Raw genomic sequence first — 26,860 nt, 5'->3', positions numbered from 1 at the left:
CAGGGTCCTTGAAAATTAATCATTTCAACAGAAGGGCTGGAAGGAAAGTTGAGGAAATATTCTAGAATATAGACTAGAAGGAGAGAGATGGAAAATATGAGGGGAAAATTAAAAGACATGGAGGATCAATTCAGGAAGTCCAACATCTTTCTGGCAGGAATTCCAGAAAGAACAGAGAACACAAGGGAGAAAAATTATCAAAGGAAAGGCAAGAGTTTTCAAATTGGAAGGAGCCACTGGAGATTGAGCCAAAAAAAAAAAAAAAAAATTTAAGGACCCATATACATTGTGTTAAAACTTAGGACATGCAATATAAAGAGCAGATTCTTAGTGATTCCAGGGAGTAAAGATGGGGTAACATAAAAGAATAAGAACTAACATGGCCTTGGCCTTCTTGTCAGTAATTTTGGGTGCCAGAAGAGTAACCTAGTAGAGCAATGCCTTCATAGTGTCAAGGGAATGTGATTTTCTGTCTAGAGTTATCAACCTAACCAAACTCTTCACCAAGCATTGGGACAAATAAAGAGCTTTTTTAGAACCACACTACTCAAATCTTCAGTTAATAATATTTATACAATTATAATAATACAAAAACTGATAATTGATTTTCAATTTTCAGAATTAATTTTGTTTATAGACAAAACAAAGACAAATGTTTATCTGCTCTCTTAGTCCATTCAGGATGCTATAACAAAATACCAGAGGCTGAGTACCTTATAAACAACAGAAATTTATTTTTCACAGTTCTGGAGGCTGGAAGTCCAAGATCATGGTGCCAGCATGGTTGGGTGCTCTTGAAGGCCCTTTTCTGGGTTGCAGACTGCCGACTTCCTCACATGGTAGAAGGGGCAAGCAAGCTCGCAGGAGCCTCTTTTATAAGGGCACTATTCTCTTCATGAGGGCTCCACCTCCTAAAGGCCCCACCTCCTAATACCATCACATTGGGAATTAGGATTTCAGCATATGCGTTTGAGCAGACACAAACATTCAGACCACAGCACTGAAAGATTACTTGTGTGTACACTCCAATAAGATGAAAGAGGAATACAACAAAGAGGAAGTCATGGGATTAAAACATATTAGAAATAAATAAGTGTGTAATTAAAATGAAAAAACATGGCAGCAACTGTGGGGCATACCTGGAAGACAATGAGGCAATGTTAAACCATTCAAAAATGATATGTTTAAGAAATTGGATGATCATCATATGGTAATGAGCATATATATTTCTACTGTCAATTAGTTAAAAAAGAAAAGCAAATAGAAACCCCAGGAAAAACAAAAATCAGAGGGAAACTCTTAATCCAAATAAGAAGCAACCTAAATTAAGGCATAGTTGTGAGAAACTGATTAGGTTAAGGAAAGAGTATTCATTTGATTTTGACTTTTGAACATTCTCTTGAGTGGTTTAGGATTATTTTCTTCCTTACTTGATTCTTCAGTAAATAATTTTTATATATTTACAGAATTATAAAAGCTGCCTATTGATCTTCAATTTTTAGAATAAATTTTTAGACAAAGTATGAAAGGCTTAATTTTGGTTTCAGAATAGAATATAACTATTGCAAACCCAATAAATGTAAAAAGGAATGGAGCAGTGATGGCAGAAGACAGGAGGTGAAGGATGTGGGGAGAAAGGGTGGGGGAAAGAGTAGAGGGACTGTTTCTTCAGTTGCATAGTGACAAATCAAGGGGAACACTGTCTAAAATTATGAAGGTGAGAAGAGACAGTGAGAGGATAAGTTAGCACAAATCTCTGTTCAGGAGTCAGTAAATACTGTAGAGAGTTGATACATCAAGAAACTGAGGCATAAGCATATTATTTAGTATTTTGTGGCGACTACCAGAATAACTAAAATCAGAACTGGCTAAAGTTGGTTAGCATAGGGAGTGGAACAGTGTAAGGAGGGGGAGAAGGAGATTTTTCACAGTGCTATATACTATTTAAATGTAATTTTCATCATGTGTCAGTATTACTTTAAAATTGGAAATAATAATACTATTACCAAGTGTTGAAATTGGTGAAGAAAATAGACCCTCTTATACTCTGCAAGAGTGAGAACGAATTGGTCCAAACTTTTGAAAGAGCAATTTTGTAATATTAAAAAGAACCAGACTCTCCCTCAAGTAATAATATTGTGTAATAAGTCTCCAATCCACAAGGATGCTGTTGAGTGGCAGCTGGCAAACCAAGAGGAGGCAGAAGGATACACAGAGGTTCTCCTTCATTGAACACGAGTGTGAACAGGTACACACACATGCTCACGTCCTGCCACGTCTCACATATTGACTCACTAAGATGGAAACAGCCGCCCAGGTTCTTAGAGTTCTCCCGTCTCCAGCTTTAATTCTTTACAGTGATCCTCACATGGAAGGCTGTCTCTCGAGGTTTCTCCATCCTCACATGACTCATCTTGGTTTACTGTTGTGGAAGCGACTAACTTGGGAGCTGGGACTTGTCCCTTCTGGCAGAGCCTGAGGCTAACCACAGTGTTCTAAAGCCCATGGACACTGGCCAGCCACTTGGAGGCATGCCCTTGAGTCTGCCTGGCCTCTCCTTGTGGTTGCTCAGAAGAGGCTCTGTTTGTGTTCCAGATGCGGTCAGCCTATTAGAGAGGCAGTCCCTGTGGCCTGACATGCTCACTCTCCCTGTGTCATCACGGATGTTATGGGAAAGAGAACACCGTTGCCTTTGGACAGCCTTGGCAATGGCCGTCCAACTTGAGTAGGGAAGCCAGGTTCTTCCCGTGATTTGGTGATGAGGCTCCTGGGAAATACCTATGGTCAAACTACATTTTTGTAGAGCATAAGAGTTAACACATAATTACTCACAGAAACCCTTAATCTCTGTTTTTGATGAGGAAACTGATGCTCAGCAATGATAAGGCAATTGTCCATGATGATTCCACTAGAAAGTAGTAAAGAGTATAGATTAAGATCCAGATCTGATTCCTAATCTTTATTTTTTCATACTACTCTGTGAGATGTGTTTAGGACTTCTTAGTGTGATACTTGTTGGGATTAGACAAGAAGCTCTTTACTCTGCTTCAGAGTTTTGTAGAAATCCCTATACTGAATAGTGATATCCAACATCTCACTTTGTTGGGCTTTGGATTGGATCCTAAGTTCTCTACTTAATGACCGTGTGCCTTTGGTCATGTTCACACGACATCTCTGAGTTTTAGTTTCCTAATCTGTGAGATGGGGATAGTTGTCTCCAAGAAAACCTCACCAGGTTGTTGTGAGGTTTAAATGACATAATGTACATCAGGCACTAAGTAGGAGCTCAAAGCAGTGGTGTTGATGGTGTTTATCAATGTGTAGAGAATTATTTTGAGACATACTGGATGCAATAAACAGCGTTTCAAAATTTCCTCTTCAGATGAGTTCCTAATTAGCTACTCTCCTGTCTTCTAAGATGTAACTCATCTTCACAAATTAACTTTAAAACTAGCTGGTTATACTACTTTGTAAAGATAATTTTGAGTTAGCAAACTCTCTTGCCAAAAACAACTGTAAAAGTGTTGTTATGTCCCAGATACTGAGCATCCAACACAGGCATAATGCAATCAGATGACAGAGTCTCATTCTTTTTTGTCCACAAGAATGTGGTTTCTCAAGGAGGAATGAAAACTGTGTGCATGGTACGCAGGGTCATTTTCAATTCATGAGACAGCATCCTTTCTGTGTGGGAGAGAGGCATTTGTTAAGTGAGTGCCAGCATCACAGGTGATCAGAGCATTTGTACTTGGTAAATTCATGCTTATCAGGTTTATAGGCAAACACGTGGAGACTATTAATAACAGCTTTTACACTTTGGAGAAAATGAATGTCAGATAAAACCATAGGCTGTGCTCTTCAAAGGAGGGTAGACAGGAGATGGGGAGGAAAGCAAGCATCTTGTCTGCAATGAGAGGACTGTGACACTGGCCCCAGCCATCAAGGGGATGGAAAAGTTACGTCATTGCCTGTGAATTGGGGTAAGTCCACAAAGACACCAAATGCAGAGGAAGGGAGGGAGGTGAGGAGCAAAGGTACATGTGTAAAAAGGAAGATAGGTGTAGATCACTTAGGAGAGACTTGTTCTTTGTGGTAATATAAAGTGTCCACACCCAAATGTATACATGCTATAGACCTAGGGTCCCTCGAGTGCAGTGAAGCTCACAGAGGGGCCTTGATTATGTGTCTGCTTGGGGGAACTCTGACAAGTCAGGCCATCACAGGCCCTAGGGGTAAGAAGCCTACTTGCTTCTTAGAAGAAATGGTGATGGAATTGTAGGATTGGTCTTCAAAGTCTTGGTGTAAGGGATAGATATTAAGGCTGTACCAACCCCGAGTATGGAAGAAGAATAAGGGAGAAAGAGGGAATTTCTCTGGCAAGCTTGGAAATTCTCTCTGACTAATCGAATGTGTTGAAGGACATGAGTACCTTCAAATCGAAGTCAGTGAAAAATGCTTTGAGTAGGACTCAGACTGGTCTTATTTTGCAGCACTTAGGAGACCTGAGTTCATACATTTCAAATATTGAGAAAGTTAATACTTAAAGATGCAAGAGAAAAAAAGCATGAGTCAAAACTTCAGAGCAGTAGAAGGGATGGGGGCAATGTTGCCCCCTATCTCCTTTCCAGGGGACACTTGACTTTTTTGGGTGTTACCTTGGTGGGGCGGAGGGTGATACTGGCATCTGGTGGGTTGAGGGGAGCTGCAGTGCTGCTAAATACCCTACAATGCACAGGACAGCTCCCAACCCCCAACAAAGAATTATTTGGCCCGAAATGTCAATAGTGCAGAGGTTGAGAAACCCTGGGTTAGCGTTATCATCCTTTATACCAAATGTATCAACCATTAAACAACGTAGCTCACTGAATAAAAACAAAACAAAACGAAACAAAAAACACCACATGTGAGAACAGAGGCTTATGCTAGAGACAGAATAAGTCATGTGATTAATAAAGTCACTGTAAATGAGAAATCTTAGCTTTTCCTCACCAATCCCTTACCCTAAGCTTTTCAAATATGAAGTAAGACTAATTTAATAGAACCATATTTTTAAAAGCTGTACAAATTTTATAATGGCACTGTTATAACTTTTAGACATATGTATTATTATTCTTTATAGTTTATAAATCATATGAATTGCCTTATTTAATGTTTATAATTTGGTATAACTATCCCAATTTTATAGACTTCCAGAGGTTACATTTTAGTTTTTTTGGACATCTGCTATGTGTCAGGCACTGTACTAGGTATTGTGGTTGTTACCCAGACAGATAAAAGCTTAGTCTGGAGAAGTTCAGAATCTCCTAGGGAGCACACAGAAGTGATACATATAATAACAGAAGTATAAACATAGCCATGGGAGAATGCGGGAGGGAACTGAAGTCATCTGCCAGAGGTTACAAAACTAGTAATTGGCAGATCTGGGGCTTGTCTTAAGGCCTCCTGAGTCTCAAGCAAGTCCTCTGCCTTGGCATAAAAATATAACCCCCTTAGCTTTTCCAGAGATGTAAAATCAAACCTGAAGAAAATCACTCAAACACATCCATAAATTACGGAGTTGGCAGAAGTATAGAAACACGGTTGAAAAGTCAAGAGTAGGATATTAAAAGGCAAGATAAGACCTTGCAGGACAGAAAAACAAAGAGGCTACTGGCTTCAAACCTACCCGTGCGTGGGCTGTTCTTGAGGTTTGTAATTATTTTAGGACCCACGCCCCCGGGGAGGAGTCTGACTTTGAGTTGGAGGAGCAGGAAACAGAAATCACTTGCGGTTGGGCTAGGAAGTCCCCTCACACGTCGCCAAGTACCCCTTCCTCCCCGGGAAGCTGGGGTGAGGAGTTCTCCATCTAGGGAGAAGGCTTAGGTGAGTGGGAGGAGCGGCCTGACGACGCCGGTAAATAGCGGTAAATAGCGGGGAAGGCACAGTAAGCTGCCGGCTCTACAGGCTTGCCTCCCACTGGTCAGCTCTGTCCCGACTCGCTTCCTCCCCCAAACCCGGAGGGAAATATGAAGCCACAGTTTACCCACAGTTATTCATCCCAATGACAAACAAGAAGCTGATTGCAATGAAACATCATTTCACAGCTGTTTGCTTCCGCTTCTACTTACGGGGAGACGTACTTTGTGCCACCGGGCCTTGCTTAGCCGGCGCTGAGCCCTGCGCAGTCAGCCTGCACTGCTCCCGTGGAGGAGGGCGGCCCGGCACCTCCAGAGGCGGAAGCCGAGGGACTAAGTCATTCCCTTTGTCCTTTCAGGCGGAGACGGTGTAATGGCACCCGTGCCAGTGACACAAAGTACTCTGTCCACTCAGGCAAAGGCTTTGTCCCCAGGGGAAGGAGCAAGAGGTAAACGTGAAATCTGATTTGCCTGTGTCATGTGGAACCACAAAATCTTGAAGCCATGGGCTCTCCTGCCTCCCCCTCCACTTCCTTGTCCCTGAGGCTGAGTTACCGCCTGGTTATTCTGCCTGGCGCTCCACCATGAACACAGTTGATTGGACCAGAGCGAACACCTGACCTGGCTGGGCCAATCACAACCTTTCCTGGGAATTTGGAAATGGGCCTCAGAGACACGGAACAAGTACCACTACTATAGGTTATTCACCTTTGCTCTGTGTTGAAATTGCCCAGGTAATTCTGAAAGCGTGCACACACACACACACACACACACACACACCCCTGGTCTGTCTGTAGTACAGCCTGCTCTGCAGACCCTCCTAGTGCAGCCAGGCACAAGTGCACAGAGAAGCAGACACACAGAGGATAAGGTGGACCTTCAGAGAGAAACTGGAGTGAGAAACCCTCGCTCTAAGAAAGAGTAGACAGTGATCTTGACCCATGATAGTTTTCTATTTCTGGATTCCAAGCCCCCTCAGGCCTGGTTGTAGCTCTTGCCCTTGAATCCCCCTTTTAAAATGTTTCTTCTGAAGCTACTTCGAGTAGCTTCTATTACGTACAACAAAATGAAACTTCACCAAGACTTTCTCACAACCCAGCCAACACTGGTCACTGCAACCTGCTTATTTTACCTCAGAAACCTCTCTTACATCTCATCCTTGTGGCCTTTTCAGTGGGGTTCTCATCCTTACCCTTCCTGAGTGGGCTTCCTGGCCTCTTCTCTCTCATCCAGCCTCCACATAAAACAGATCTGACCCACTCACCCCCAAACTTAGAGTCCTTCACTGGTTCCTCATTGCCTATTAAAAATAACAAAATAGTTCTGTATAAATTGATCTGTAAACATACCTCCTATGTTACTAACTGGGGGAAAAATGCAGGTCAATACGTATAGGATCTTTTAAAACGTGATTTAAATTTGTATACATAAAAATACCTGCATAAATTTAGGAAAAAGGGAGGACATTTATTAAACTATTAGCAGAGGTTTCCTTGGTATGGTGATTTTGGATGGGCAAAGAGAACATTTCCATTGTGTCGTACTTTCCATAACATAATAAAGGATCAGGAGTATAGGTAATTTTTAGTTTTAATTTTTAATTTTAATTTTTAATTTTTTCTCTTTTCCTCCAATATTTTTTTTTAAACTTTCCAAGGTCCTTCACATTCTGCCCCCACCTACTTCCCAGTATCCCTCCCACTACTCTGTGTCCAGCTATTCTAAGCTTTTCATTCTTGCCCAAACTTAGGATCCCCTTTCATGTAACTGTGGCATTGCCTGTTCTGTGCCTTCTTCCTGAAATGCTTGTACTTCATTCTTCATCTGAAGTGCTTCTACTTTTTCTTTTGACCCAGCTCAAATATCACCTCCTCTGAGAAGGCTTCTTAGACTGATCCATCTCTATCCCACGTCAGAGTTAGTTGTTCTGTCCCGGTGACCCTTTGGTCCCTGCTTCTCTGTCTGCTATAACACCACCAAACTGTGTTATGATTGATGAGGTTGCATGATTGTCTCCCCAGTTTGAGGTGTGCTCCTTGAAGGTGAAGGTTGAGACTTATTCGTCTCTCTCTTCTGCATGTAGCACAGAGCTGGACTAGTAATGGCTGCACAGAAAAATCTTGGTTGGTTGACTAAATGAATGAGTGAATGAATGAATGGGTGAACAGGCTCTGCCACACAAGGTAGAGCCATGATGCAGTTGCAGCCTTCCCTACCTCTACCAGATAAAACTGACCAACTAGAACTCATCAGAGTCCTGTTCATGAGCCAGTCTCAAGCACAGAGCTGTTGCTTTTCACCAGCCAGCCGGCTCAGTTACCAAGCTGGGATGGTAATCGTTAACATGACACTTTAAACATCATAAGATCAGTAGGAAACGTGTTTCTAGTGGTTAGTGACTAAGAATAAAATCATGAGGCTATGACTATTCTGAAAACTAAGTGATGGACCAGAGCTGATTTCTGTGTAAGTACTCACTACTCCCTCTCTCCCAACATGTAAAAAGAATTCTTTAATTGTACACTCCTGACTTCTCCCCCACTTCCAAAGAGGAAGGATCCTTGTTGCTGGGAGAGAAGCTAAGTCAAGCTATATAACCCAGTCCTGGGGGAGGAGGAGAATGGAGGTGGAGGCAGAGAGTAGAGGAGTTTTCTTCAGGGATAGGAGGAGAGCCTCTCAGAGCAACTCTGAGCAAAGGAGATGGAAACGAAAATGTAGTAAATGTTTATGAGTTCCTATCTTTGTCTAGCTTCCATAATGACTTGCATGAGGGATGAGCAAAGAAATTCCTTTTAATCTATTTTGGCTATTGTCCTGTGCTTCTGAAATGTGACACTGTACCAAGGCCCACACACAAGAGTTCAAGTTTTGTAAAAGGTATACCTATAAGTGGAGGAGAAGGGACTGCAAAAAGATCAAGCGTGTCTTTCACTCAGGGCTTTGCTAGCTCCACAGCTAGCTCTGCCAGAGAGAACACAGCCAGGGCAAGCAGAGGCAACAGAAGTCCCAGAGCTGGTAGTTTTGGCTGTGTTTGTCTCCAGGAGGAGACGTCCTGGATAGTGAGGCACTGCATCATGGGGGAAGAGGGGAGGGCGACCCAAACAAGACACTGTCCTCACCATTCCCTGGGGCCCTTAATCCAGGGATGTTCAGGAGTCCGTGGGGATGACTGGAGGGAAAATCTGAAGGGAAACTCAGTCTGGAGCCAGGTTACAGCTTGATGTGGGTACCCTGGGGCAGCCTGAAACTAGACAGGCTTCCACCCCGACCAAGGATGCCCCAGGAGCTGCCAGACCACCACTGGGTCGTGGAGCTCACTACTGGCAGGTGGTGGCTCTGGGGCAGCCAGGGTTTCTAATACAGTAAGTACCCCACATACGAACGAGTTCCATGCCTAGAACGTATTCCTAAGTCCAATTTGTTCGTAAGTCCAGCAAAGTTAGCCTAGGTACCCAGCTAACACAATCGGCTACGTGGTACTGTACTACAATAGGTTTATAATACTTTTCACACAAATAATACATAAAAAACAAACACACATAAAAAATAAAGAAAACATTTTTAATCTTACAGTACAGTACCTTGAAAAGTACAGTAGTACGGTACAACAGCTGGCATACAGGGGCTGGCTGGCATTGAGTGAACAGGCAATAAGAGTTACTGACTGGAGGAGGGAGAGGAGGTGGGAGATGGTAGAGCTGAAGGATCATCAGCAATAGGAGACCGAGGGCAAGCTGTATTTCACTCACGCCTGACATTGATGGCACAGGTTCTGGTTCCTTGCTGGATCAATTCTATCTACCCTCTTGAAAAAATGATCCAGTGATGTCTGGGTAGTAGCTCTTTTTTTCTTGTCATAGATGACAGTAAAGTGCACAAAAGCACAACCCCTTGTGGAGGATGCATGCACGTGACAATGTACGCCAGACACGTGAACTAGCTTACCTGATTCGACATGCAAACGCATGTTCGCATCTTTGAAAGTTCGCAACTTGAATGTTCGCATGTGGGGGACTTACTGTATCTCAACAATAGTTTACTCAAAGAGAAACCACTGGAGACTGCCCTCAGCCCACACACCAGCCGGCTCCATTATGGCGACCACAGCCCCAGCATCGTGATTAGTGGTGATGAACCAGGTTATGACCTAGATTTATTTTGTATACCTAATCATTATGCTGAGGATTTGGAAAAGGTATTTATTCCTCATGGACTAATTATAGACAGGACCGAAGGGCTAGCTCAAGATGTGATGAAGGAGATGGGAGGCCGTCACATCGTGGCCCTCTGTGTGCTCAAGGAGGGCTATAAATTCTTTGCTGACCTGCTGGATTACATCAAAGCACTGAACAGAAATAGTGATAGATCTATACTTATGACTGTAGATTTTATCAGACTGAAAAGCTACTGTAATGACCAGTCAACAGGTGACATAAAAATAATTGGTGGAGATGATCTCTCAACTTTAACTGGAAAGAATGTCTTGATTGTTGAAGATACAATTGACACTGACAAAACAATGCAAACCTTGCTTTCCTTGGTCAAGCAGCATAATCCAAAGATGGTCAAGGTTGCAAGCTTGCTGGTGAAAATGACCCCTCAAAGTGTTGGATATAGACCAGACTTTGTTGGATTTGAAATTCCAGACAAGTTTGTTGTAGGATATGCCCTTGACTATAATAAATACTTCAGGGATTTGAATCATGTTTGTGTCATTAGCGAAACTGGAAAAGCAAAATACAAAGCCTAAGATAAGAGTTAAGTTGAATTTGGAAACATCTGGAGTCCCATTGAAATCACCGGGAAAATTATCAAATGTTCTAGTTCTGTGGCCAGCTGCTTAGTAGAGCTTATTGCACGTATCTTCTAAGAATTTTATCTGTTTTATATTTTAGAAATGTCAGTTGCTGCATTCCCAAACTCTTTATTTGTACTATGAGCCTACAGACTATCAGTTCCCTTTGGGTGGATTGTTGTTTGACTTGTGAATGAAAAATCTCTTAAACCACACCACTATTGAATGAAAATATTGAAATTGTATCTATAAGAAACATTTAAAGAAAAGAATATATTAGTTTTTTAATTGGTATTTTAATTTTTATATATTCGGGAAAGAACAGAAATGATTGAATATTGTTAATTATACCACTGTGTGTTTAGAAAAGTAAGAAGCAGTCAGTTTCATATCAGTGACAGTATTTAGAGGTAACGTTATGTCAGATAAACCATATATCCTGGAATTATTTTAGTAGGTTTCAGCAGTATTAACTATTTTCCCGCTTGTTCAGATTATTTCTGGCGAATCTTTGTCAACAGTTCCTTTTAAATACAGGTCAATAATTTCCAAAAACCTACCACTTTTTGAAGTCTTCAGTGTAAAAATCCTTAAAATAAAGGCTGTCTCTTTAAAAGAAAAAAAAAAAGAAAAAAAGAGGGAAACCTCTGGGATATACTCAGAATCTCCCCCAAAGTGGCTGCAGATCCTAAGATCAGAAGGGGAAGATCCTGGGTCAAGGCAAACATTAAAGAGACAGTAACACATATGGGTTACTTAGCTGTGGGGAAAGGAGCTCTTGATCATAGCAGCCCCTGTGGTCCAGGCTTATTACTGAAAAGCTGAGCTTGGGCTAGGGAATAGCAAAGGTAAAGCAAAGTGGCTTGTTTGAAGGGAGGCATCTTGGATGGGAAGCAGTGGGGTGCGTTTGACTACAAAAGCCAGAAGGTCTGGGGTTGAGGCCTTGCCCACTGCTGACATAAATAACATTGGCCTCTCAGTTTTCACATGTGAAAAATAATATCTCCAGCATTTTGTACATGAGAGTGTTTGGCACATAGTGTGCATTCATTCATTTATTCATTCTATAAAAACATTAGGCACTTGCTATGTGCCAGGCAGCAGGCTAGGCACTGGGGACACCGGTGAGCAGCTAGACGTGGCCCCTGTCTTCATGGGGCTTACGTTCTACTGGAGGAATCAGAATGTTGGTTGAGTCTGGATCCCTCACTGCTTACCCCTTCCTGGGACCTCTTTCCTGTGGAATGGGCTTCAGCCAGTACTTTTATTTTATTTTATTTTTTAACATCTTTATTGGAATATAATTGCTTTACAATGGTGTGTTAGTTGCTGCTGTATAACAAAGTGAATCAGCTATACATATACATATATCCCCATATACCCTCCCTCTTGTGTCTCCCTCCCACCCTCCCTATCCCACCCCTCTAGGTGGTCACAAAGCACCCAGCTGATTTCCCTGTGCTATGCAGCTGCTTCCCACTAGCTAGCTATTTTACATTTGGTAGTGTATATATGTCCATGCCACTCTCTCACTTCGTCCCAGCTTACCCTTCCCCCTCCCTGTGTCCTCAAGTCCATTCTCTACATCTGCATCTTTATTCCTGTCCTGCCCCTAGGTTCTTCAGAACCTTTTTTTTTTTTTTTTAGATTCCATATATGTGTTAGCATACGGTATTTGTTTTTCTCTTTCTGACTTAGTTCACTCTGTATGACAGACTCTAGGTCCATCCACTTCACTACAAATAACTCAATGTCATTTCTTATCATGTCAGCCAGTACTTTTAGAAAGTGTTAGCTGGGAAGGGAAGACTCAGAACACCAAATTTTAGGACAGATAGGGAAGTAGAATTGGTCTGGCCATAACCATTTTCTCCAGAATAAGGGGCTTGTGGAGAAGCTGAAGAGGCCCCACAATAAAGCCAGGAGATGATTACAGCCTCCCTCCAGGCCTTTCCAGGAAAATCATCCAGGCCTACAACAACAGCAAAGATAATCACAACCGGCATTTTAACAGTTCTTCTGACATCAGCAGGATACTCAACAGGTCATTTCTACAGACCCACTAGAAAGTCAGAAAAGAGGACCATAGGAGAAAAATGAAAAGAACTATGATGATCAATTGTAAAGGTAAAAACACTATAGTGGTGATTTAATTAAGGCTATCTATTTATCCATCTACATACCAGTTCTTTCCCCTCTCTACAGAGAACTGTTTAAAATACAATATATTTCTGTCGTGGTGGGAATATTTTAAGTAAGACATAGGAATGGACTTCCTGACTCTAAGAATTGTTAGGTGCCAACCAAGTAGAGGATTACAGAATGAAATCAGCTTTCTTACATTTAAGAGAACAAACTTGTAGATAAAGTAACCAAAATTGGCCCCTATGAATGCTTGTTATCTGATTCTATCCTTCAAGGCCCGGTCTCAATGATTATTGTCTCTCGTATGTAAGCAAGACTTGACACCCGCAGGCTGGAGGAGGTTCAGTCCCACTTGAAGGCTCTGCTCTCGAGTCTCCCTTTGGGCCTCCAGCCCATCTTCCATCTTCCCCATCAGCTCATTGCCCAAGAGGCTGACCTTCAGGAGCTGTGAGTACTGCTTGCCCTGGGCTTGACTTGGGTTCAGCCAGTGGGAAGCACTGGCAGGGCGTCCTCCAAATAAGCTGGAGAAAATCGAGGTGGAGTATCTCTTCAACCCCTGTCCTGATGGTTTGACACCTGCTAGGTTCCTTCATTGAGGCTACAGCTCCCGTTGGGTGGCCTTTCCTCCAGCTACAGTTCTCACCGGGTTCAGGGACATGCTCCCCCATCACACCTTCATGCCTATAGGTGGTAACAGACTGTTGCCAACACTGGACTTCCCTCAACCCTGCTCAGACCTTTGTAAAGAGTCCTTTAACAAACGCTCCCTTAGTCAGCCCTTTGAGTGTATGTGCCGTCTGTCTCCAGCTGGAATTCTGACTCATACACTCTCTGAATTGGACTTGAGGAATTTCTGAAATTTCATTCAACATTTATTTTAACAAAAGTGTTTTGAGCAACTACTTTATACAAATGATAAATACTGAAAGACTTAATAATATCTAAATATTTTTGAGTGTCTGGTATGTGCCAGCTAATGGACTAAGCAATTTGTATAATTTAATCATCACGATAATCTTGTGATGATGTGTTTTTAAACCTCTTTTCAGGTATGGAAACCAGTGTTCGTTATAAATAAGTACCTTGACTGAGGCTACATCACCAGTAAGAGGAGGAGGCAGGATTCATACCCAGATGGGTTTCATTTTTAAACTTATACTTTAAACTTCTTCTTTTTATGGTCTCTTATATACAGTGATAATTATGATAGGGTATGATAGGGTATTCAGGGAAAAAACAGAGGAGGACAGTAAAGGACTAATTGCATACAGAAAACTAGGCTCTTTTTTCAAACTTGAAGACAAGTAGGAGGGCAAACCTACACAGACAGCTAACTGGATGAAATGTTTATCAGATGAACTAGGGGTGGGAGAAGAAGATTATGGAGGGGTGAGTATTATGTGCAGTGACAGGCAGTGATATGTTTAGCAGGTGGACTCCATCCTCCCCCAAAGCCCGATTTACAGTGTTTGCCAGTCTCTGTGGCATAAATGCTCCCACGATGGCCAATGTCACGCTACCAATATGGCATCACTGAATGGCACGTGGGGAAGAGTGTGCAAAATTGGCTCTTGAGAACGGGTACAGGCCTGCTGCTGTGCACCACTGTATTTATGTGCAAGGGCAGGGAGTCAGGAAACAGCACGTGTGTTTGGGGTACTCTAGGTTGGTAAGATCTGCTAGACCACAAGGAACAAGTGGCAGGGGAAGGTGGAATGAGAACAGGGATGAGACAGGAGAAGTGGTAGAAAAGACCATGAGAGAGGGCTTTGGCTGGAGCTGCACTGTCCAGTTTGGTACTCACAGGTTGCTACAGAGTGCTTGAAATGTGTCTGGTCCAAATTGGGGTGTGCTGTAAGTGTAAATTACACACTGGATTTCAAAGACTTAGTACATATATATATTATATATAATTAATAGATATATGAATATATATAATTAATATATTTGTGTTGATTACATATTAAAATGATAATATTTGGATATATTGGGTTAATCACATATTTACAATTAATTTCATCTGTTTTCTTTTTTACTTTTAAAAATGCAGCTATTAGAGAAAGCCAAACTACACGTGTAGCTCGCAATACATTTCTTTTAGACAGCTTTGAGCCAGAGAATTTGGACTTTATTCAACAGGCAACAGAGAGTCTTAGAAAAGTTTTAAACAGATATGGTCTGCTTCCATAATGGTCCATCTGGTGCCGTGTAGAGTTTGCTGAACCCAGGCCGGAGGAGGGAAACTTGAGAGAGTCCAGGCCAGAGGTACGCGGCACTGAATGAGGCAGAGGACGTGGGGATGAAGGAGGAGAGAGCAGACTGGATGGGACAGGGTGACCGATTGCATGTGAGAGGTGGGCAGAGGGAGGAATCAAAGGTGATGCCCAGGTTTCTGGCTGGACCACTGTCCAGTTGGAGTGATATTACCAGAGATGGAAGTGTAGGAGGAATGAAGATATCTTGGGGGAAGATAATGTGTTCAATTTCAGACCTGATGAGTCTGAGGTGCTAGGGAACTTTCAGGTGTCCAGCAGGCAAGTGGGTACAGGGGTCTGGAATCCTGTTGGCACCATCTACAAAATGTATCCCGAATCAACCGTCTCCTACCACCGCTACTGCCACCTCCTAATCCAACCACTATAATATCCTGTCTGGATTATCACTGCAGCCTTCTAGCTAGTTTTTTTGCTGATACATTTGCCTTGCTTTTTCTTAAGTCTCAATCAACAGGCAGAATAACCTCGTTAAAAGCACATCAGAACATGGCATGCCTCCCCTCACAGTCTTCCAGTGAATTCCACGGCACTCACTCCACTCTGTACAATGGCCTAAGGTCCTATGCGACCTGGCCCTGCTACTCTGAGCTCCACTGCCCTCTCCCTCAGTGACTCTGCTTTAACCACACTGAGCTCCTTGCTGTTTCTGGGACTCACCAGGAATCCTCCTTGCCTCAGGGCCTTTGCACCTGGTACTCTTCCCTTGGATTTCTGAGGAGCTATCTCCCTCACCTCCTTCAGGTCTTTACTCAACTACCCCTTCTCTGTGAAGACTTCCTGCTCACTCCATCTAAAATGACACCCCACTCTTTCCTTCCCTTCTTTATTTTTTTCACCAGCTCTTACCACTATTAATCATACTGTAAATGTTACTTATTTATCATATTTAATGTCTGTATCCCTCATTTGAATGTAAACTCTGTAAGGCAGAAATTTTCTCTGTTTTATCTGCTGCATCCCTGAACCTGGAATGGTTGCTGGTGCATAGTAAAAACTGAAATATTTGTTAAATGAAAGAATAAACTGCAGAAGATCAACGGGCTAAGTATATAAGGCCTAGGAATAAACAAGCCCTTGGAATCCCAGCTCTGACACTAGTCATTGTGACCTTGGACTGGTTATTTACCATCTCTAAGCCTTAATTTTCTCATCTATGAAATGGAGAGATTAATAGTACCTCCCACAAAAGATTTTTGTGAGGATGCATCCAGTCAGGAAATATTTATGGACCCCCTCCCATGTGCCAGGAGCTGTGTTTAAATGGGGATTAGGTGAGAGAATTTATAGAAGAGTTTGACATTGTGTCTGCCATATTGCAAACCAGCCGTAAAGCCTTTACTGAGTATTAGCAGAGGAAAGAGTGTTAAGCAGTCAGGAGACAGGGCTGTGTGAGAGCCGCTGAGCTGGGAGTGAGTGTACTGACCCAGAGAGAGTGAGCAGAGTGCGGGGTGAGGGGAGGGGGCTCTGCTGACCTTGCCGATTTCTCAGGGATGAACCCCGTGAGGGGGAGCCAGGAAGCAAGGTGGACTTTGAAGGATGATTAGGGAGTAGAAGGGGAATTCTGGTGTCATCATCAGCATACCAGTGCCAGAATGCAGAAGAATTGCAGACACAGACTCTCTCCAAAGCCACAGGTCATTACTCCCAGGAGGAATGACACCGTGGGCGCCCCCCTGCGAGGATCGAGGGGCCATGAGAAGAACACTGTAACTTGGCAGGGTCCCACATACTTCAGACCGGATTAGGGTGGGACTCCTGAGTCCTGTGCCTCACTACTTGAAAATCCCATGAAAGAGCTGGAGCCTCGTTCTGGGCAGCAGTGGACAATGGCTCTTTGTCACCAGCCAGTGAAGAGTAAGTGAGAAGAGTGATGGAAGCAGAGGTCTGAGGGGTGCTGTGCCCATGGGGGGTCTCAGATGGTGTGGAGAAGAGGGTCAAGGCCTGGGAGGTCACAGTCAGGCAGGATGAGCGCGTGGAGAACTGAGGGCCCTGCCCTTTCCCTCCGGACCCACCATGGCTCTGGCCCTTTCTGCCTTGGGCTGTGCCTTGCTCTGGCCTTCCTGGTGGATTATTCTGGAAGACTTCCCAGGAAGTTTGGAGGTCCCTCAGGTCCAGGCCCCAGGGATGAGGGAGCCCAGGATAGCGGTTATTCCAATGATGTGAGCCCCTCAGGCACTCCGGCTTCTTCGGTGCCCAGGAGGCACTGTGGTGCCACAGAGCCGACAACATGAAGCCGGGGACCCCACTGCACTGTGGGGCGGAACAGGCTGAGAAGTCAAACCCTGAGGTGTAGCCTCTCGCCTTCCACCCACGTTAAGCAGAAACCACAACTTCAAGGCTTAGTGCGCTCCTCCCTCCAGCCCTCAGTAGTATATGTTGTGTGAGAGACACCTGAAGCTCAACAAGCAATTACAAAGTGAATCCTATGTAACCACCACCTAGGACATGAGGGGACCACTGCCATCTCCCCTTCATCCCTTTCTGATTTCTATCCCTTGCCTCCCCCTGAAGGTAATTACTATGCTGACTTCTGGAACAATCATTCCCATGTTTTTTTTGTGTGTGTTTGTTTGTTTGTTTGTTTGTTTTACAAGGCAGCATAGTGCAGTGGTAAGAACATGGATTCTGGAGGCAGAAGGTGTTCATTCACTTCTTGGTTCCTCTACTCAACTCGCTGCGTATCCTTGGGCAGAATACTTTATCTCTCTGTGCCCACTGTCTTCATCTGTGACGTAAGGATCATGAGAGAATGCAAGCTGATGAGGTTGTTTAAAACATTAAATATGAGTTAATATATGTGTAGTGCTTGGAACAGTGCCTTGGGTAGTATGGGTGCTCTTTGTAGTACTGTCACCTAAATATACATGCCTTAGCAGATATATGGTCTAGTTTGCTAGTTTTTGAACTCTGTGCTAACGAATCATACTCTAAAACCAACCAACAAATAAACAACCAAACAGATAGGTACAAAGCCTATATGATGACGGCAGCAATGATGATTGAAGGGGAAAAGGATGTGCCAGTGGCTGAAGTTCTGGACATAGGAGGAGCCCGTCGTGATGGGCTGGGACGTGAGGACAAGAGCACACAGGGTTGGCATAAACAGATCATGGCGGTTAACACTCAGCAGAGAGGTGTAACTGGGAGTGTTACTGAGTCTAAGCTTATACTGTTTGTTGCAAGACAGGCCAGTAAATCAAGTTGTTGGGACAAGGAGTAGTGACTTTATTCGGAAAGCCAGCAGACCGAGAAGATGGTGGACTCATGTCCCAAAGAACCATCTTACCCAAGTTAGAATTCAGGCTTCTTTTATACTAAAAGGGGAGGGGGTGTGGTTGGTTGCTGCAGACTTCTTGGTGTGGAAATCCTTTGTTCTTGCAGCTGCCCATGTAGGTCATGTCACAATATTCCTGTAAACCTCCAGCAAGACAAATGTTATTCTCTGTTCTGCAACTTTTCATCTCTATATGAATGGAAAAGTGTTACACCTTTAAAGGTCAGAGCCTTGAGAATGGGTCATCCTGTATATTTCAGGCTACAGGCAACATGTTCTACTTGTAGCAAAAGCAATAGAATACAGAGGTTAAAGTAAAAGAAACAGATCAATATGGAGTCAGATCTGTTCTTCCCTATTACAAGAGAACACAGCATGGGTCCAAGGAGTAGGAGGGGCTCTGGGGAGTGAGGCAATCTGTCTCTCCTCTCCCACCACCCGGCGCCCAGCGTGGTTCTTGTGGACCTCATGCTGCTTCCTTCACGGTGCAGTGCAGACTCCGTCTCCATTCTGCCTCTGGTTGCGTGACTTCACACTTCCACTCCCGGCTGTGGGGCCTGGCTGTAGGTCACTGCCCTGACAATAGATGCTTCAGTTTCAGTGCAGCCTGGACAGTGTCCAGAGCCTCGTGGGCCTCTGTCTCCAGAGGGAACAGCCCTGTGCTTGGGGAACAAGAAGCCCAGCTCCCAACTGCACTGTGGGTAGAGTTAGATTGAAAATGTCGTTATTCAGCAAACTTGTACTAAATACTTAGAAGTCCCAAATACTTCACTGAACTGAGATGGTTTTCTTTGCTTTCCCTGGATCTGCCCACTCAGTCTTCATACCAGCCCTGAGCTCTCCTGCTGTCTCTGTTTTATAGAAGAGGAGACAGAGGCGGGTAACTCGCTCCCGCTCACATGGCTAATAAGTGCAGGAGGCCTGGCCAGGGCCGTGCTCTTGAGCAGTCACTGCCCTGCTTCACCTCACTTCCTTGCTCAGTAGTCCTGGTTCTGCTCCGCTGGCTATGTGGGCACACTGCTGAACCTCTGTGGGTTTCAGTTTCCCTGCTTATGAGGAGCAGGCCTATGGGCCCCAGTGTTCCCATTCCCTGATTCACTGCCCTTCATGGAGGCCTCCCGCAGATGCCGGCCAGCCCTGGGCACCTGGGGACTCCACGAGAAGTAATATCATGGCCTCTGGCCTCCTCAGGGAACTTATGTTTGGGGACACAACTGATGATACAAGATGGTGAATAATTAACTTTCCAAAGTGTGATTCAGACCAGGGTATAAGTAAGGGCTCTGGGAGACAGCTGAACAAGTCTTGCCTAGTGGAAAAATGGATCATCTTAAAGGAAGAGCAAATCCTCCTTAGCCACTGCTAAAAATTACTTCTCTGTTAGGCAAGGGCCAGAAACACTTGCCTGGTGGACAAGTCATTACCGTCTGGCTCCCAGTCGGCCCTGCCTGCCACCCCCCCCGCCCCTGGCCGGGAGCCCTGTGCAGCTGGTGGACGTGCCTCATTTCACAAAAGCATCAACACTTAGAGGGTGTGTTTTTTCTTCCTCCACATAACATGCTTCCTTATGTTGAAATATTTCTCCACAGGGCTATGCATGGGCTGAAGAGGATGTATGGTGAGCAGGCAGAGCCCCAGAAATAGAGGGCCAGTTGGGATTGTGCAAAAGTCAGTGAATGAACCTGGTGACAGAGACACCACACAACCTGAGGCTGGTTACTTCAACCGTAAAGAACTAGTTGTGAGAAACACAGTTTGACTGGGTTGGGGCCATGACACCGGGGAATGGAAGCCCTGGAGACCATATTTTTAAATGTTGAGCTTGGGCTGAAGAACGAATCTTAGGTTTGTGTTGACTCATACTGTGGCATCTCAGAGCCTGTGGAGAGGCGGCACCTATCCCAGGATTCTTGTCTCCCACTGTGTCTCTTCCTCTGTTGGTTTTCTTCCCTACGGTTCTGTTCAAGCTCTGCTGCTCATTCTACTACTGCAAGGGATAATACCTTTCCAAGATTTCAGTGTTTAGCAGCGGGCTGATGGCTCACAACTTTACTTTTTAATTTTAAAATTTTATATTTTGATTGACGTATAGTTGATTTATAATGTTGTGTTTCAGGTGTATAGCACAGTATGTATATATGTATTATATATTCTTTTTCAGATTCTTTTCCCTTATAGGTTATTATAAAATATTGAGTAGAGCTCCCTGTGCTATACAGTAGGTCCTTGTTAGTTATCTATTTTGTATACGGTAGTGTGTATCTGTTAATCCCAGCCTTAGAGTTCCAGCTGGGATCTGGCCGTAGACTCTGGACTCGCGAACGCGGCTGCCTCCTGGGTGTCGTCATTCAGAGTCCCGCAGGTGCCTCTTCTCAACTAAACTCCTCCCAAACTTGCTTCTCCCCATCTGCCTTCTAACTCAGTGAATGGCACCATCGCTCACCCTCACCATCCTCCATGTGCAAAGAGTCGCCAGTTCCCTCCATGTCTTTCCACTCCATGCGTGAACCTCAGTTCAGGCCCTGCATCTCCGTCCTATAGCAGCTCTCTCAGGGGTCCCCCTGCCTTCCAGTTTGCTCCCCTTGAACCCACCCTACACACAGCAGCTAAAGTGCTTCCACAGCACAAATAAGAGGTGTAACTCCCCTCCTTAAAGCTCCTCGAAGCCTGCCAGTTGCTTTGGGGATTCAGCCTAAACTCATTCAGTGTAAAGCACCATTCCCGAGTTGGGCTTGGTGTATCACTCCAGTGATCTGAGGCTTGGCTCTCACGGGAACCTCCCTCCAGGCCCGTGCGTTCTCTGACAGGAATAGGAGATGGACGAGGTGAAGTTGTTAAATGGAAATTACCATCTCTCTCAACACCCGCACTCTACAATGTTTCTGAATTCAGAACATCCCAGCAGAGTCCAAGATGCTGTTTCTAAAGATAGTACATCAGAGTAACCTGCTTACAAATCAATAAGAAAATAACCTATAGGGGAAAAGAATATGAAAAAGAATACACACACACACACACACACACACACACACACACACATATATATGTATAACTGAATCACTTTGCTGTATACCTGAAACTAACACAACATTGTAAATCAAATATACTTCCATTAAAAAAATGCTTTGCTGAAACCAAGAAAAAAAAAAAAAAAAGGAAAGAAAAATACAAATAGCCTAAGACAATGACAGAAGATAACCAGGATAACCAGGGAAGAAAGCTGGAGCCTTTACTGCTCTTCCAGACCAGAGCCTGTTGGGCCCTCAGTGAACCTTGCCTGTAACTCTCTTATGACATTTCATACTATGTGGCATCTATTTATTTATTTATCACTTGGTTTATCTCTTACTTTAAAAAATCAACAACCCGAGTTCAGGGAAGATGCATCTGTCTGCATCTTCTATGTACCTTCTGTGCAGTGCATATCTTCTATGCATAGGGCAGAGGAGGATCTCGGTATATGAATGGCCAATTATTAAATCACAATATTATGTCTTTCCCCATTAGCCAGGAATATTTATTTCATTAAAATAGCTTTCTAAAAATATCTCCCCATATTACAAAGGATTATGTTCCTAATGAGTATTTTGCACTTATGAATCAATAATAAAAAGACAAATTCCCTAAGAGAAAAGTTGACCAAAGATGATAGACAATTTACAAAAGAATTTACAAAAGAAACAATACCAATGGCCATGAAACATGTGGCAGAGGCGTAATCTCCATGTACAAAATGAAAGCTACTGTTTGCAGGAGGTGGGGAAAACAGCGACTTGCACTGTTGGCAGGAGTGTAAATTTGTAGAACCCTTCCTAAGGGCAATTAAGCAATAATAATTCAAAATTTAGAATTTACATGATCTTTGACCCAACAATCCCAGGACTCTGTCCTCTAGGAATAATCAGATAAGGGTACCAAGTTTATGTGAAAGAACAGTAATTGCAACATTAATAATAGAATAGTTAAAAATGCAAATAAGTCAAGCTTTTATCATAATGATATGGTTAAATAAATCATGGTACAGCCATATAATGGAATATTATGCACTTGTTAGAAGAGAAGCAAATCCCTAGATATGTGTTTCTACAAGGAAAAATGCGCGCAATATATCAAGTGAAAGAGGCAGGTTATAAAGCATTTTATCCATCTACCCATCCACCCATCCTTTCATTCTTTCATTCAGCAAGAAAATAGTAAAAGAGTAGTATTAAGCCATTAACAGTAATTATCACTGGATCAAGTTAGACTTTTTAGTGACTTCCACTCTCTATTTCATATTTTGAAGATTTTACAATGAGCAGTGTGGTATATTATTCTTGAAACAGCAAAAACCATAGGTAATGCCAGTTAGGGGGAAAGTTTTTCTTCTTGTTGATTGAAAGAGCAATATGAGAGATTTATCTCTGCTGGCATTTGGGGAACACGTTGCCATATGGGATAATTTTTCATCATGAGGCATCTTGGCTTGGTGGATTAGCCCCTGGTGGCAGAGCCTTGCATCATGTGGAATTTGTCCTGTGTTTTTGACCCCAGCTTTCACTAACTCCTAAGAAACACAGAATAACATTTTCACAGTCCATTCCTGCACCAGTAAAGGGGAACAAATTACATTTAATTTCCAACTATCAGTGGTTAAGAATTGTGTGGGTATATGAAATCAGCAAATAATAAACATTTTATCCATTCGTATTCTCTCTTCTACCTATACTCTCAACCATCATTTTATTTTATTTACTCATTACCAAGACAAAGTGAACTGATTTCTGGTTTTTATTTTGCTCTTCCCCATGTGCTCTTGGCCTGACTTTGTCTTAGAGAACCCTTGCCGGTTCCTATTGATCACTAATTTCTTTTCTACCTAATCACAAAAGGTTAACTAATACAAGTTTACACTTTCCCTTGGCATTGATGACATGCTCATGTAACAATGGCTCCTGGAACGTCATCCTTTTTCCTTCTTAGGAAACTGTAAGTGCTTTGCCCTTTGGTCCACCATGTTGATGTCTTTATGTTGATTGGACCTGGTAAACTGAAAGTGGCATCTCTGGATGCCCTGGGAGGATACATGTGTTCTAGAATGTTGGAAATAAAACCTACAGAGATTCCAGGGGCCAGCCATACTGGTAAAGTTTTTAGGCTCCAGTGTTCTGGACTATGCTGAACATTCTCTCCAAGGTAAAGGACCAGTGAATGCATCTGCACCCCTTACAACCAAGAAAGAAGCACAGCTCTTCGGAAGTCTTTCAGGTGCTGAAGGCAATATGTATTGCACTTGGGACAACTGCTCCATCCCATTTATCAGAGGACTCATGTTGCTGGCAATTTTGATTGGGTCTCAGAGCAAGAGGGGGCTCTGCAGCAGGTCCAGGCTGTAGTATAAGCTGTCCTGCCACTTGGGCCATGTGAACTGGAAAATCCCATAGTGCTGGAGGAATCTTGTGATAAATGAGAGCACCACGTGGTGTCTCTGATGAGTTGCATTGGGGGAGTTGCAGTGCAGATCTCTAGGCTCTGGAGCAAGGACATGCTATCTGTTGCAAGAAATTATGCACTTTTTGAATGGAAGCTCTTGGCAGGCTACTGAACCTGGGAAGAGACTGAGCATCTTGCCAGAAGTCGTCAAATACATGTGCATCCAGAGCTACCTATCATGGACTGAAGGCTGTCATTCCCACCGAGTCATAAGGCTGGAGAAGCCCAGCATAATTCATCTTAAAGTGATCATGGTGCAGCTAGGAGTGGGCCTGGGCAGGTCCAGAGGGCATGAGCACACTAACTGACCAAGTTGAACAGTCTCACATATCACCTGCTTATGTTGCATTGATGCCTCTCTCTAAGCTCATGCCGATGGCCAGGGGTTTCCTATGACCAGTTGGCAAAGGAAGAAAAGAAAATCCAGGCCTAACTCATGGAGGGGTTGACTGGGTCTGTTGGTGTGAGCTGAAAACAGACTGTTCTGCATTACAGCTCCACTCAGGGAACTCTGAAAAGAATAGGAGGGCAGGAGAAAATCCTCCCCATGGGCAGAGCTGCAGGCACTGTACTAGTCTTCCAGTTTGTGAAGAGAGAGAAATGGCTTTAGCTAAGACTATGCTGTGAGTCCTGAGCTGTGGCAAATGGTTTGGCTGGTGGGTCAGGGGTTTGGATGGAGCAAGATTGGAAGATTGGGGATGAGGTGATGATATGGGAGAAGAGCATACAGAGGGGGCCCAAAGTGTAGGGATTGTTACATCATCTATGAATGCCCACCAGAGAGAATCTACTACAGAATCAGGGACTCAACAATCAGCTGGACAGGATGACGTGACCTGCTCTCAGCCTTCCCAGTGCCAGCACAATGGGCCCGTGAAATGGAATCACCATGGTTACAGAAATGAGAACAACGTATATACCCATCACGGCAGAGCAGATGACACTGATCTTCATGAGGAGGTAGGGTTGCTGCTGCATCATGGGGACAGGAAGGAATAGGTCTGGAAATTAGAGGATTTATTGGGACCATATCTTGGTGCCCAGTTTTAGCTGTAGATGGGCAATTATTGCAACTACAAACTGATAAGAGCAAGGGTTCAGACTCTTCAGGGATAAAAGTCTGTCTATTTCAGCAAACAAGCCACCTAGACCAGTAGAAGTGCTGGTGGAGAGTGGGGGGAATTTAGAAAGAATGGTGGAAGAAGGAGATGATGAATATCAGTTCCAACCTAGCGACCAACTGCAGTGGTGAGTGGGGGGCTGCTTTTCTTCTAATGGTCCCACACAAGCCACTCTCTTTGGAAGACTGCCACCTGCTAACTACACTGCTTTGCCCAGAGGTGCAGAGCCCAGAGGTGCCTGGGAGTTTCCATTTCCTCAGGGACCCCCTTAGCCAGGGGCTGACAGAGTTTGTGAGCATGAAGTCTAGCTCCTTGCCTCGATGGGGACAAACTCACAAGTCTTTCCCTTGTGAGACTCCGCCTGAAATCTCACAACCTTGGGTCCTTCCCTTTCCATGGCCTGCTTCCCTCACTCTCCTATCAGTTTCTTCCAGGGCCAGTCTTACTAAACCACCTGCCCTTAGAATCTTCCTCTCAGAGTCTGCTCTGGGTAATCTCCCACTACTTAACAGGGAGATTAACAGCGGGGGTAATAATAGGTCACATTCACTGGGCATTTACCATGCGCAGGGCACTGTGGTGAGAGCTCTTACATTACCAGGTCCACTGAATCCTCCAGAACTCCCCGCTCCCCGACCCCAGGTGCTGAATAAACTCTCAGCAGCAGAGCTTAGGGCTTTAAGGCACAGGCCCAGGAGCCCAACTATCTGGGGTCAAATTCTTGTTCTGCCAATGACTGGCTGTGTGACCTTGGGCAGGTTACTTTCCTCATCTGGAAAATGGGGATAATAATAGGGTCTACTTCACAGGCTGTTTATGAAAATTCGGTGAGTTAATGTAAAGCATTGGAATGCTTTGTAGATGTTTGTTAAATGGACAGATACTTCACAAGGGGCAAGTAAGACTTAGAAAGATTAATTAACTTGCTCAAGTTCACCCAGCTAAAGTGGCAAAGTCAAGATCTGTATGATTTCAAAATCCAGTCTCTTAACTACGACTGTATGCCACCTCTGGTCAGGACTACTGCTCCTTCGTTCCCCTTAGTATATTTCAAAAGGCCCACTTTTCTCTGAGACCACCCATCGCTGGCTGGTCTTTGCTGGGAGACAACAGGAGGAGCCTGGGTCTCCCTGTGGCCGCCCTTGTGGTGAGGCTCTCTATCACTGTGGATATTGTCTTGTCTTGGAGGTGCTGCTGTGTGTTAATTCTCAAGGGGATCTCTCCACAGACCTTCATTTTCTTTATTTCTTTGCCACACCCCTGTTCCCCACGCCTCCCAAAAAAGTAGAGAGAGACTTTCCTTCACTACTGAAGTGATAGCTTATGAGAACCTTTTTTTTTTTAAATTAATTTATTTTATTTTATTTATTTATGGCTGTGTTGGGTCTTCATTGCTGCGCGCGGGCTTTCTCTAGTTGCGGCGAGTGGGGGCTACTCTTCATTGTGGTGCGTGGGCTTCTCATTGCCGTGGCTTCTCTTGTTGCAGAGCACGGGCTCTAGGCACGCAGGCCTTAGTAGTTGTGGTTTGTTGGCTCAGTAGTTGTGGCTCGCGGCCTCTAGAGCGCAGGCTCAGTAGTTGTGGTGCACGGGCTTAGTTGCTCCACGGCATGTGGGGTCTTCCCAGACCAGGGCTTGAACTCATGTCCCCTGCATTGGCAGGCGGATTCTTAACTACTGTGCCACCAGGGAAGTCCGAACCTTTTTTTTTTTTTAAACTCAGAAATCCTTTTCTCCATTGCCAAGGTAAATGAGATAATAATTTAAAACATATGGAAACATGTAAGGGGGGAGGGAAGTGAGAAAACTCTCACTTGCCACCCATGTGGCTTTCTGAGGCTGCTTCACTCACCCAGGCCTTGGCTCACTGGGGCTGTCATCGGCCT

The 26,860-nt window shown here is 44.0% G+C and overlaps 1 protein-coding gene, 1 long non-coding RNA gene and 1 pseudogene across 2 annotated transcripts in view; all 3 read left to right on the top strand.

The window, feature by feature from the left end:
• LOC132368086 (uncharacterized) overlaps positions 1-26,860 on the top strand; it is a 126,861-nt gene that overhangs the window by 75,207 nt on the left and 24,794 nt on the right. The gene's annotated exons all lie outside the window — the stretch shown is intronic.
• LOC132368040 (phosphoglycerate kinase 1-like) overlaps positions 1-26,860 on the top strand; it is a 117,702-nt pseudogene that overhangs the window by 79,045 nt on the left and 11,797 nt on the right.
• On the top strand, positions 9,850-10,645 carry LOC132347233 (hypoxanthine-guanine phosphoribosyltransferase-like). The gene has a single exon (XM_059893592.1). The coding sequence runs from the start codon at positions 9,850-9,852 to the stop codon at positions 10,642-10,644; it is 795 nt and encodes a 264-aa protein (XP_059749575.1). The 3' UTR covers position 10,645.

The sequence above is a fragment of the Balaenoptera ricei genome, chromosome 1, assembly GCF_028023285.1.
Source record: "Balaenoptera ricei isolate mBalRic1 chromosome 1, mBalRic1.hap2, whole genome shotgun sequence".
Taxonomy (NCBI): domain Eukaryota; kingdom Metazoa; phylum Chordata; class Mammalia; order Artiodactyla; family Balaenopteridae; genus Balaenoptera; species Balaenoptera ricei.
This window is presented reverse-complemented; position numbering and strand designations above follow the sequence as displayed.

Excerpts from the sequence above, each read along its gene's own strand:
- LOC132347233 (XM_059893592.1), top strand. The coding sequence starts at position 9,850 with ATGCAAACGCATGTTCGCATCTTTGAAAGTTCGCAACTTGAATGTTCG.